This window comes from Macrobrachium nipponense, chromosome 18 (assembly GCF_015104395.2).
Source record: "Macrobrachium nipponense isolate FS-2020 chromosome 18, ASM1510439v2, whole genome shotgun sequence".
NCBI classification, from domain to species: Eukaryota; Metazoa; Arthropoda; class Malacostraca; order Decapoda; family Palaemonidae; genus Macrobrachium; species Macrobrachium nipponense.
In genome coordinates this window covers 87,069,739-87,083,677 of record NC_087211.1, presented here as the reverse complement: position 1 = coordinate 87,083,677, position 13,939 = coordinate 87,069,739, and the positions used below count along the sequence as shown (strand labels likewise).

Here is a 13,939-nt window from a genome sequence, read left to right as displayed (position 1 = left end):
CGCACTCGCCAGCAAGTTGTCCAGGTCATCGTGGAGGGGGGCGTGGTTGACCCCGAGTTTGAGGTCCAAGTGGTGACTGTGCAAGAAGGGATAGACTTCGGCGGACTTCGAGGTTCCCGATATGGAGACGTGGTAGTCGCCGTCAGCGCCTATCTCATCTTCCTCCTCGTGGTAGGCGTTACTCTGAGGAGATAGCGGACATGGATACTTCAATAACAGAAATATTAATTGGAATATATAATTTACAGTAAAAAAAAAATGGTTTGAAAGGTCAAATAATAACTGGATTTGGAATAGATTTGTGTCGCAATAATAATAATATTAATAAATAATATTACTAATGTGACACTTCAATTGTGTGGGGAAATATGGCTAATACTATGGAAAGTATTTTCAAAACTAAATGACGGTGTAATTTGGATACGACGTACCACAAAGCAGAGTTAAAGGAATTGAATACCACAACTGAAAGGATGAAATACCCAAAAGGCGATAATATGGGGGAATTAAATACCACATGATGTTGATTTATGTTACCACAGAGGCTAAGAAAAGAATACCACAGATAACAACAAGGAGTTAGGTTGCAAAAAGGAAGAAACAAGCCAATATCATCAGCACTTAAGGGTTAGTTTGCTGAATATCCATTTCAGCTTTTATTTCGCAAGGAACATTGATTCCGCAGTGGAATATGGTTTGTATTTCTGGCAGCTAACCAATAAAGCTGGCCTGCGATATTTGGCAAAAAGAATCTTAAACGTTTCCTGTTTCATGAGTGGGGTAAGATTTTTTTTTTTTTTAATTACAGAGAGCACACGTGCCGTAATTTGCCCGCGGATTGCGTAGGTGACTCTCTCTCTCTCTCTCTCTCTCATCTCTCTCTCTCTCTCTCTCTCTCTCTCTCTCTCTCTCTCTCTCTCTCTCTCTCTCTCTCTCTCAATATTTTGTCAATAAAGAATTGGTCTTGCGTTGAAAGATTAACTGTATTCAGGCTGCATACAGAGGGTTTTGAATCTCTCTCTCTCTCTCTCTCTGTAGCTCTTTTCTTTTACCAAGAGTTCATCTTGTGTTGAAAGAACTATTCCATGCCTGCTGCATACAATTTTAATTCTCTCTCGCTCTCTCTCTCTCTCTCTCTCGTTTATCTAGACCTCGCACTGTGCTGAAAGATCAATTGCATACGTGTTGCATACAGTTTTAGATCTCTCTCTCTCTCTCTCTCTCTCTCTCTCTCTCTCTCTCTCTCTCTCTCTCTCTCTGTCGAAGCGTCCTCGAATATTTTGCATGGGTGCACCTTTCGGGCGCATGAATGGGCGGTCCTCCTCAGGTGTAGTCTTGCGTGAGGGAAATAAAACGGCGGGGGCGAGAATGCACACGCACGCGCGTGGTGGATAAAAGGGCGAGCGAGAGAGGGCGTGCGCAAGCACGCTTGTGTGCGTAAGAGCGCTCGAACATAAAAGAAAAAGACATCGAATGGTCACTCACGAGCTGTGAGCATTCGTATGTTAAGTGTGCTTTAATATAAGAGGATGGTCTTGAAGTCACTGGGAATGAGCAGCGTTTATGAATAAGTTGCTTTTTTAACTGGTCTGGTATTTGTATAATTAATAATAATAAGAAACAAACCTTAGGACGTAAAGGCATTGGTCATAAGATACGAAGACTACAATTAGATTGAACTGAACTATATTTGTAACTTAGTTTGGTATCTGGCTAATGAATAATAAATACAAACTTAAGAATTACAGATATTGGCTATATGATGCGAAGGTATAGGAATGACCTGTCTAAGGTATAAGTCTAATTAAAAAGGTCTAGGTGAATTGTATTTAGAATTGGTCTCATATTAGACTAATTATAAATAATAATAAATAAAATCTTGTGGCGTCCAGGCATCAGCTATGTAATACGAGATTATAGAAAAAAAGAGCTGTTTAGGTATTAGTCTGATTAACAAGATTGAAGTGAATTGCATTTGTAACAGTCTGGTACTTGACAAACGACCGAAATTATGTGTTTGATTAGAGGCGAAAGAAGCCGGAATAAAGATCTTATCTGAATGATCAAGAAAATCAAATCATCCCACAACTTACCCAGGCCGCTTCCCTTTTCGTCCTCCCCAACCGACCTCCTTTCATGAACTCGACGAAGTCGTATTGGGTGATGGAGGGCGCGACGTTTCTCCTCCCGAAGATGGCCAGGTGGGCACTTCGAGGCACCGTCAGGTTGAACCTGTTTTGGAGAAGGGGGGCGGAGGTCATACATTAGACATCGATACATTGTACATTTATCGGTTTGTCTGGACGAGACGAATTCCTCACAATCAAACTGCTTGTCATCAATATGGTAAAGCGTTCAGTTTATGGTAAGAATAGGCTCGCAAGAATCACTCATTGATTTGACTTGAAAATACAATATGCTTGCGAGATCCATTGATTGAACTGGCATAAAAACATAAAATATGCTTTCAAGAATACTAATTGACTTGGCTTAAAACAGAATATGGTTTGAAGAACCATTAACTGACTTAGCAAAAAGAAGAAAAAAAATGCTTGCAAGAACCACTGACTGACTTGGTCTAAAAAGAAATCAAATGCCAAATCACATGTATAATCATAATCCCAATCAATATATACATCATGTTAAAGAATGCACAATTATTGCCGATTTACATGCAGGAACTGACCAATGTATTTGCATACCAGATGTATGCAAGAGGTACACGTAAAATCCGTGAATGATTTACGCGTACTAATAAAACTATGGCTCTAAAAAGTAACAACCCACATAACTAAATCTAAAATATGCATCTAAGTAAAAAATAAATAAAATAAAAATAAAGCAATAATCGTAAACCACAACGATGCTTACATAACTATAAAGGCAAATTTGAAAACATACCATCCCGACCAATACATTTCAATAACCGTATATTCATGCGTAAAGAAAAATCCCCCCCCCCCCCCCCCCCCCCCCCCCCCCCCCCACCCCCCCCCCCCCCGTGTCCCCCCCCCCCCCCCCCGTGTAACCCCCCCCCCCCCTCCCCCCCCCCCCCGTGTGGAATTGATAGCATGGCTCCCCAAATATTATAAAATGTCTAAAATATCGAAAACGGAGGGTTCCATAAAGAACTGGCGTTTAATTGCACCTTCCAGGAAATGTCGCAACGATGTATGTCTTGAAATATCATAAAAAATAAAAGAAGAATTCAGGGCAGTGACGTATTTGAGAGAGAGCAATAAAACGCGAATGTGCTGTAAAATATGGGTTGTAAACAACGCCTTAAAAATGAAGCAGAATGGGCCAAAGCGACATGAAACAATAGCAGTTAAATAATAAAGCTATTCTATACAAAATAAAACTGTGATGGAGGGCGGGGGGGATGCTTTCATATAAAACCTGCCATTTTGCTCGCTTGAAAATAAACACATGAGAATTCTTTTTACATCTTCGGAAGAAAACTGAAACAAGTTTTTGTTTTTGTTTGGTTCAACCTGTCCCCACAGCAACACTACAACAGTACATTTCAACGCCTGTATGAAGTTTCTGGAACTCAAGCTGTTCATTAAGCAAGAAGATATGAAAAAAAACTTTACCAAACCAAAGCCATGAAAAATGAAGAACTGGTTTATAAGTGAATGTTTGAAGAACAAAGTGTGTCCATTATAGCAAAATTTAGACCCTATTCGCTGACCTATTACTATCTCTCTCTCTCTCTCTCTCTCTCTCTCTCTCTCTCTCTCTCTCTCTCTCTCTCTTACTTTTGACACATTTAGCCTAAGATAAGGTTGCTTAACATAATATGTAAATCACGTGACTGTTTCCTCAAACGTTACACGGCAGCTGAGCTACAATCAACAAAAGAATGTATAATAATACACAGCCGTATTTTGGACTTATGTGGAGGTTTGTATTACAGAAAAATTGAGCAAATATCTACATTAATTTGCTATTTCGCCTTCTGAAAGCAGAATGCTAAAAAAAGCATACGACTAAATAAACTACATCAAGATAGGATATTTTCAAATAAGGCACGTATTATAATAACTTTGTAAAAAAAACTTGCAAGTTGGTCCCAGAATCTAGTTTAAAAGAACATAAAACTCCGAGGACCTCAAACCACAAAGACAAATAAAAAAGGTGGTTTCAAGAGAAAAAACAATTTCCAAAAAGTATAATTTTTCAACAGCCCACAAAGGTTGATTGTTTGATGAAGGAAAAGTGAAAAGATTAGAAGTAACAGCTCAGAGTTGAACTAAATGACGACAAATACCCCATTCTGATGACCTTGTATGTACCTCTCAAAAAATAATAAATTAACCAATAAATTTACATCCTGGATATGCACCTGGGGATGGATGCGCCGCTGCAAAGGTTTGACCTGAACTGAACTAAACAGTAGGGATCCCTCTCAAAAACTAAGCAAATCCTTCCGTATTATTTTCTTACAATCCATCATCAACTTACTTGTTTATTTTGTACCCAAACAAAAGAAAACAAAAGAAGATACGAATGAGAAACGAATGAACAAGCAAACATATAATCAGACTGGACTTTAAAATAGAAAATAGAATTTAGGCCAAAGGTCATGCGCTGGGGCCCACGAGGTCATTCTGCGCTGAAAAGGAAATTGACAGTAAAAAGGTTTGAAAGGTGTAACAGAAGGAAAACCTCAAAGCAGTTGCACTGTGAATCAAATGTTATGCGAAGGTGGAAAGCAAAATGGAAGAAAGAGAATAAGAACGGAGGTACAGTTAAAGGAACGAAAGGGGTTGCAGCTAGGGGCCGAAGCGACGCTACAAAGAACCTTAAGCAATGCCTACAGTGCACCACATGAGGCGCACTGACGGCACTATCCCCTTACGGGGAATATTGAACGTTACATCAACATACTTTTCTCAGATAAATAACCAACACAAACAAAACCTAAAACCAGAACTCGTACCTCATGAAGGTGGGCTGTTTGACCTCGAACTGGGCGTTCCAGTAACTCTTGGGCGCGATTTTGTTGACGTATCTTCTGTTGAGGTCACGGAGGCGGGTCAGTTCGGTGGTGCCAGCGTCCGTTTTCGGTGCCCTGGCAAGGGATGTGGTCAGGGGCGGCGAATAAGCTGAAAGAAGAGAGAGAGTAATAATTAGTGAATGGTCCGGTATCACCTCGTCACCTTTCATGGTTTTCTATTATTATTATTATTATTATTATTATTATTATTATTATTATTATTATTATTATTATTATTATTACAAGAATCACCTCGTCACCTTTCATGGTTTTCTATTATTATTATTATTATTATTATTATTATTATTATTATTATTATTATTATTATTATTATTATTCATTATTATTATTATTATTATTTCAAGATTATTATTATTTTTTATTATTATTATTATTATTACTTTTGTCACCTTTCAAGGATTATTATTATTATTGGAATATATAAAATTTAGACCTAAGACCAAGCTAAGGGACCTATGAGGTTATTCATCGGTGAAAATAGTGTCGAGACAATAGTTAGGAGAGCGTGGAAAGTTAGACGGAAGAAAGGGAAAGAAGTATTCTGACAGACAAAAGTAGTTAAATTAAATGCAATAAATTTGTTTTTAAAAGTCACTTTGTCATCCATTAGACCTCAAAATGAAGCGTTCACTGGATTCGATATATATATATATATATCTATATATATATATATATATATATATATATATATATATATATATATATATATATATCAAAATCGCTCAAATTTGGAACGTGATGAATATATAAATAAAGGCAAAATCCACGAAAGTGAAACAATGTCGTAACCGCTGCGTGGACTTTCGACTTTTCGTCCCTTTCTAGGCAGACTGAAAAGGACGAGAGAATAATGTAATTGCAATCTCAAATTTGCTCTTCGTTCCATTTTTAAATGAACCTCTTCATTTTCTAACACCTTCATAATCTTTTAGGTGTCATGTCCTTCGGCGCGAAGAGACTGTTCAAGAAATACATTCTTCTCTTACTAACAAGTATTTATGACTTCACTATATATGCTTCTGATACACAGCAAAAACATCGTTTTCGCTTCAAATTAGGTCCAAAAACTCTGCAATGTCACTACACCAAAATACAGTTTTCGAAACGCATAACCCTAAGGCAAGACAATATTCAAGTGCACTGATGATCCGAAAAACATTTCATTACACAAATCTACAATTATTCAAAAGCGTGAAAAGTACACTAATTACTATTACCCATTCGAAGATTCCTCCAATTTACAATACTAGCAAGCATATGTATACAGAAATTATGTACGAAAATTCGTACCGTACCTAAGTCTACGGGCATAACTAGCCTCGTTTCACGGGCAGAACCAGCTCCGTTTCAGGAAATCCCTTTTCACCCCCACCCCCTTCGGAGGGGGGAGGAAGGTAGGATGAAACCTCATTATAAATCATCTTATGGGTCCCCCACTATAACCCTGCCAAGTTTCATGCCCATCGGACCACCCGTTGGCCGTGATTGAATGACAGACGGACGGACAGACATTACGCCCATTATAGTAAGATGATAAAATGTTTAAAACATATAAAAAATTCTTTTAATGATGACTGAGAACACTTACATAAAACGGCTGTGCTAATAAAACCTTATATATGATTCATTCTAAACTCTTAGAAAAGATGTTAAAAATCCCCAAAAAATACAAATTATAACATGAAAGTCAACTAACTATGACGTATTTCACTGGACTCAGGAAGACGAAGGTAAGGAAATAGGTAAGGAAAGGGTGTAGGGGAGAGGAATAGAATAGGGAGGAGATGGATAGGAATGGAAGGAGGAGAGGGGAAGATGTGGCTGAGGGAGGGGGGGAGGAGAAGGGGCACAATCACCCCCCCCCCCCCCCCCCCCGCCCCCCCCCCCCCCCCACCCCACCCCCCACCCACAAAACTCTCGGCCAAAACTCTAAGGCGTCGAAGTTTGGCGTCGGTTGGAAATCATATTTACTCAACCGACCCAAACTTGCTTCAGTATTATCAGACCGTTAAACACTGAAACGTGGTGGTGGTGGAGGTAGTAGAGGGACCTCCCCCCATCTCCTCCCGCCCCCTTTCTCCCTCATCCAGGGATAGAGAGAATGCTGGGGGAGGGAGGATCTCCTCCTCTTTCTCCAACAGAAACTTCGGAGAGAGCTCCGTCACGGCTCGCTGGGTTCCAACATGCAGGTGTTACCTTGCACTGATTGAGGGAAGATGAAGAACAAGAACCAACCACCATGAGATGGAGGAAGAAGAAGAAGAAGAAGAAAGAAGAAGAAGAAGAAGAGAGAGAGAGAGAGAGAGAGAGAGAGAGAGAGAGGAGAAAAATTAATATGAACATGAGAATATGAATGTGAGGGAATGCTATATTACTGGGGGCATTAAACACTCCACGTGAGGTAAATAAGAGCGAGAGAACGAAAGATATAAGATAAACAAAAAGATAGAGGCTACAATCACAGTGCACATAATTTTTCTCATGAAATGTAAGGTACGAGAGAACTAATACAGATAAAAAGTAAAGAAGCAACGGATGTAAAATCTCTCTCTCTCTCTCCTCTCAATCTCTCTCTCTCTCTCTCTCTCTCCAATGATTCTCATCTTCTTTTGTAAAATTGATGTCAAATCACTTTACAAATATATATATATATATATATATTATATATATATATATATATATATATATATATATATATATTCTATATATATATAATATATAGACAGAGACACAAAAGAGAGAGAGAGAGAGAGAGAGGAGAGAGAAGAGAGAGAGCGCGATCACTTCTCCCGCCTCCGCAGACCATTAAAAAGGAGTTCTTTTGTTGCATAAAGCGAACGCGATCAAAACGGATTTTTTCCAATTTGGTGAAAGTGTCGAGTGAATAACACAAAGAACCCTACGAGGGGAAGATTTCCCCTTTATGGGGAAGACTAGTAGAGTAAGGGAGATTTCCCCTTTATGGGAAGAGCACGGAGAGAGAGAGAGAGAGAGAGAGAGAGAGAGAGAGAGAGAGAGTCTTTCCATCTGCTAGAGGAATTGAGGCTGTGTAGAAAGGGGTCACGGGTCTCTGGCCTTCTTCTACCGTCAGATGGCTCGTAACCCACGAGAGAGAGAGAGAGAGAGAGAGAGAGAGAGAGAGAGAGAGAGAGCCTTACCTTACAGACCTTACATCTTTGTTCGGGTTGCCCCCTTCCCCAGGTCCCTCAGTGTGAGGCACCTCTAATGTCTACCAAAGAGTTGCTAGTACATCTTCCGGTATATTTTGCATCTTCCAATCTTGGATGGTCTGGGATGCAGTTTAGATATTTGTCGAGCTTATTCTTAAACACATCTACGCTCACTCCTGATATATTCCTCAGATGAGCTGGCAACGCATTGAATAGACGCTGCATTATCGATGCTGGTGCGTAGTGGATTAATGTCCTGTGTGCTTTCCTTATTTTTCCTGGTATAGTTTTAGGCACTATTAATCTACCTCTGCTTGCTCTTTCTGATATTTTTTAGTTCCATGATATTTTTCTGCTATTCCTTTCTATCTGTTTCCATGCCTGAATTATCATGTAGCGTTCTCTTCTCCTTTCTAGACTATATAATTTTAAGAATTGTAGTCTTTCCGATAGTCTAGGTCCTTAACTTCTTCTATTCTAGCTGTAAAGGACCTTGTACACTCTCTATTTTTTGTGCAATATCCTTTTGATAGTGGGGTGTGGGTACCAATACATATTTGCAATATTCAAAGTGGACTACGAACATATGTTTTATAAAGCATAATCATGTGTTCAGCTTTTCTTGTTTTGAAGTGCCGTAACAACATTCCCATTTTTGCTTTACATTTTGCCAACAGAGTTGCTATTTGATTCATTGCATAACATGTTCCTATTCATCATCACACCAAGGTCTTTTTAACCGCCTTCCTTATTTTTTGTGATGGTCTCCCAATTATTAGGTCCCTTTTACTATGCAATATAGCTTTCTTCTCGTGTCTCCATAATTTTTATTTGATTCAAATTTATCAGAGTTAAATACCATCCTATTTACCTCTGCCCAATCATATACACTTTGTTAAGGTCTCTTTGTAGAGCGTTCCTATCTTCATCACAAGTAATTTCTCTACTTATTCTTGTGTCATCTGCGAAACTACTCACTACCGAATCCTTCACATTATTGTCTATGTCTTCAATCATAATAAAACAAACAGTATTGCAGCTAACACCGTACCTTGCGGCACACCGGATATTACCTTGACTTCATCCGATTTCTCGTCGTTTGCAATAACTATCTGTTTTCTGTTGTGTAAAAATTCTTTTAACCATCTTCCTACTTATACCACGATATTGTGTTTTCTAATTTTCTTCGCTAATAATATTATGGTCTACTTTATCAAAAGCTTTTGCAAAGTCTAAATAAACCACATCTGTTTCATTCCGCTTTTCATATTTTTGAATATGTTCTCACGGTGGACTAACAGTTGGGTTTGTGTACTTTTTCCGGGTACGAAACCATGTTGTCCTTTATTAAACATATTATTTTTTATTAAATGTTTCATAATATTTTTTCTTCATTACCCTTTCATACACTTTTCATAATATGTTTGATTGTTTAGACTCACAGGCCTATAATTACTTGCCTCTAGTCTTGATCCCACTTTTGAAAGTAGGGGTAATATATGCTAATTTGTGCTCATCATAAATCTTGCCTGTATCTACACTTTGTCTTAATAATATTGCAAGTGGCTTTGCGATAGAATGAACTACTTTCTTTAACAAAATAGCAGAATTCCATCAGGCCCTGCAGCAGCTCCATTTTTAATTTCATTAATAGCCTGCACAATATCAGCTTCATTAATATCTATGTCAGCTAAATATTCACTATTTTCATCCCTTACTTCTATATCATTATCTTCATTATCTATTCTAGGGGTGAATTCTCTCTTATATCGTTATCTGCCAGTATGTTGCAAATTTTCCTTTTTTTCATTCGTTAATCTCCCTTCAATTTCTCAGAGGGCTATTTCTATTCTGTTTTCTTCATCTTCTTCGCATATGAGTATAATAGCTTGGGGTTTGCTTGATATTTAATAGGGTTTTTTCTTCCAAGTCCCGTTTTTCATTTTCTTTGATTGTATAATCTTTTGTTCTGGCATTTTCTATCTACTTTTAGTTTATAACTTTCCATGCATTTTTCTTTTGCAAGACCTTTTTTCCACTTTCTGATTTTCTGGAACAAGATCCTTCTGTCTCTTGGTATGCATGAATGATGTTTACTTTTCTTCTTCGGTATATATTTTTCCACTATTTTCTCCAATATTTTATATAATATCTCCGTATTTACCCTTATGTCCATCACTTACGAAAATGTTATCCCAATCTTTGTTTAATTCTTCATTAATTTCTGACCATTTTATATTTTTACTGTAGAAGTTGTATTTTCCATATCCTTCCCACTTTTTCATTTCTTGCTTATCTCTATTTTCACTTGCTTTGGAATGAACTGTTAATTCTATGACATTATGGTCTGAAATATTCGCATTATAAACTATTATTTCTTTAACATAATTCATCTCGTTCACAAATACTAGGTCTAAAGTATTTCCTTTCTTGTTGGCAGGTGATTTATTTGTTGAATGTTGTATTCTAGTAGCATATCTAATAGCTTTTCAAATTGCCTCTTATCTTCTGCACTACTATTACTCTCTTTTTTTTTTTTTTTATATGTATAAATTAGTCAACCACAATCTCCTATTCGTTCTTTTCCATTCTACGAAAGGAAAAAGTTTTGAAGTCACCAGATAGGAGAATAGTCCAGTCCTTGTGATTTCTACATATATCATCCAATTTTCAATTATTAAGTCAAACTCTTTAGTATTAGGAGGTCTATATATTACTATGTTCATCAATTTTCAGATTCAATTCTACCGCTATTAGTTCACATTCTGAGTTACTATATTTCTCATATATTTTTCCTTGTTTTTTGTCTTTCCCATATATTGCGGTTCCCCCTTGATTCCTATTTTTTCTATCTGATCTATAAGTTTGGAACCCTTTTATTTGATCATCATTCCCCCCAGTCTCTTGGGAATACCAGGTTTCACTTTATATTCATTATATCTATTTTCTTTCATTTTGAGTTAGTTCTTCTAAGTACTCTATTTTTCTTTTTGAGTACTCGTAACTAAACCCTGCGCATTCATCACTATGATGGTTTTGCGTGTTTTCTCCTTCATTTAATACTGGTAGTAATAAGGATTTTCCCATGTCTCTTTCCTGTTCTGGTATGTTGTTCTTTTTTTCATTTCCAGAAATTCTGACATTAAAAAATCCAACTTTTCCATAATATTTGATCTTCCTTCATCATAATTATTCATTTTGTGTCTGAACTCTGCAATTTTCTCCGTTTCTGCAATATCCTCTTGCATAATAAATACAGTTATTATCTCTTGAGTAGAATTTTTTCGGAGCTGATGCTTGAAAATTTTTGCTGACACCTCTGCATATCTCATTGGTGGTTTGCTTTTCTCTTTTACCTGATATTCTTGATTTCTCTCTTTATTTGTTTCTTTCTTATTTTGGATTTTATTACTTGGTTGGTTATTTATTTGATTATGATTCATGGCTACAGGGTGCATATATTTGCATTTTTTGTCGAACTTACATCCTTTTCCTTCTTTTAGGTTTTTACATATTTTTGGATGCAGATCTCTGCAATCATCCCCATATCCATCTAAGTATGCACATTTACCATATATTTCATAGTTTTGACATATCTTAGGATGTTTGTAGTAACATCTTTCTCCAATCTGCAATTCCCTCTTTCAAAAGGTTGCAGATTTTGTCTTTCTTGTCTATTTTTTCCTCTTTCCCGTCATTGTATAGATCTGGGTAGAGCCTCTTCGGGATTTTGCTTTTCTGTTGTCATATCGTAATTTTATTTCTTCGTAGGTATGCTGCTTATTGCCTCATATGTAGTATCAATGAGTATCTCTGCATCCATACTTTTATCTTGTTCTTTGTTTTTTTTCCTATTTTTTTTTTTTTTTTCTGTCATTTCATTTTTGTTTACTTCTCTTCCGTTTTCCTCTTCTTCTTTTTCTTCTTCTTCTTCCTCTTCCTCTTCTTCTTCATCCTCAACTATTTGTACATTCAATCTTGATTTAATAACATTGTCTATCCATGATAGACATGTTGAACAAAAAATTCTTGTATCTTTTCTCAAATCTTGTATTACTCAGCACACTGTGGATGGGTCGGAATGTTTGCATGCAGCCACATTTTCTGATTAGGTTTTTGTGGATTGACTATGCTATACCAAACCTTACACAGTTTGCATGCTTTTGGCATTCTTTTTCCTAATGCATCAATTAGGATATTCACAAGATTCACCTTATTCATTTTCCTTTGTCGGAATATGTTGGTTTATGTATATTTTCTTTATGAGTCTCTTGACCACTTGGATTTTATTTGGAACTTCTTCAATTATTTTCAAGATGGTTTTTTCATTAGATTTTTGTTCAGTTTGAAGGATTATATCCTTCTAATATTATCTATGAATGCTTTTGTATCTTTTTGGTTGGTAGACTGTTGCTGATTTCATAGTAGGAAATGCCCAGTTCCCTTCCTGCTACCTCATCGTATTGCGAATCTGCTAGACACGCCAAATTACGCCACCTCTTCCCGCAGTTGGAACTTACTGCCATCTTGTTCTGATTTATAGTATTACACTTGATAAACTAACTTAGAAGACGCTTTATCCTACTATTTCACACTAATCTTATCACCGATAGTTCACGAACAACACTTCTAGATATTTCTCAAATTCTAGTCGTATGTTAAACTTGTGATATCTGTTGATTAATCTGACTTCACGCGGGTACGACTCACCAAGCAAGATGGCTACTTACGAGAGAGAGAGAGAGAGAGAGAGAGAGGAGAGAGAGAGAGAGAGAGTCATCCTTCTTTATCATGCTTTCTATTTCACCTTATGGAAATTCTATTAAGTGTTCACAAACCTCGACCAAAAAGCTGATATATATATGATATATATATATATATACTATATATATATATATATAATATATATATATAATATATATATATATATATATATATATGTATAGAGAGAGAGAGAGAGAAGAGAGAGAGAGGAGAGCGAGAGAGAGAGGAGAGGAGAGAGAGAGAGATTCTCATTGTCATTCGCTTCTTTTCAATGCTCCTTTTGATTTCGTATTATCAAATTCATAAAATTGTTTGCTCATGCTGAACAAATAATACCGATTAATTAAAGGTTATTAAGTGTAGGTACAAGCATTGAAACCATCCTTGATGTTTATATGAAATGTATTGAATATAATCTTATGTAAAAATTCTATCAATTAAGAAAATCATGTACACATTAACATGAATAAACTGTCACTTCCACCGGATTAAAATAATCGAAAGACTAACGTACAAAAATACAAGGCGTGATCCGACCTCCAGCTTACTCGGGACGCTTGCAAGATTTTCCCCTCACGCATAAGTTTTAAACATTATATTCCTAACTTAACGTAAATTAGAAAGTGCTAAAATCTACAGTCAAATAAAGCCTTGTTTCAACAACGAAAATTAAAATAAATACTCTATATTAGAAATAATTGTTCTGTACTGTTTAACATGCACATCATATATATATATATATATATATATAATATATATATATATATATATATATATATATATATACATATTAACATTTTCATTTTAATAATTAAATCATAAATATCCTATCCTAGAATTCCTTTATCTTTAACTTACCCCGAAACAAATTTTTCCAGACCTTTTTAGGCTTCCCACACACCCCATTCCCACACACCCCAATTTAAGAACAACAAAAAACAACAAAGTAGTTCGTTGGCTTACTCCCAGAGAAAGCAAAAGC

General features: G+C 36.5%; 1 protein-coding gene across 1 annotated transcript in view; it reads right to left on the bottom strand.

Moving 5' to 3' along the window:
• The window catches only part of LOC135196701 (uncharacterized), a 750,202-nt gene that overhangs the window by 678 nt on the left and 735,585 nt on the right, over positions 1–13,939 (bottom strand). The window contains exons 11-13 of the mRNA XM_064223533.1: positions 4,946–5,111; positions 2,094–2,232; positions 6–183 (exon numbers count right to left, since the gene is read on the bottom strand). Of these exons, the coding sequence (XP_064079603.1) occupies positions 6–183; positions 2,094–2,232; positions 4,946–5,111 (483 nt within the window). The remainder of the gene's footprint in view (positions 1–5; positions 184–2,093; positions 2,233–4,945; positions 5,112–13,939) is intronic.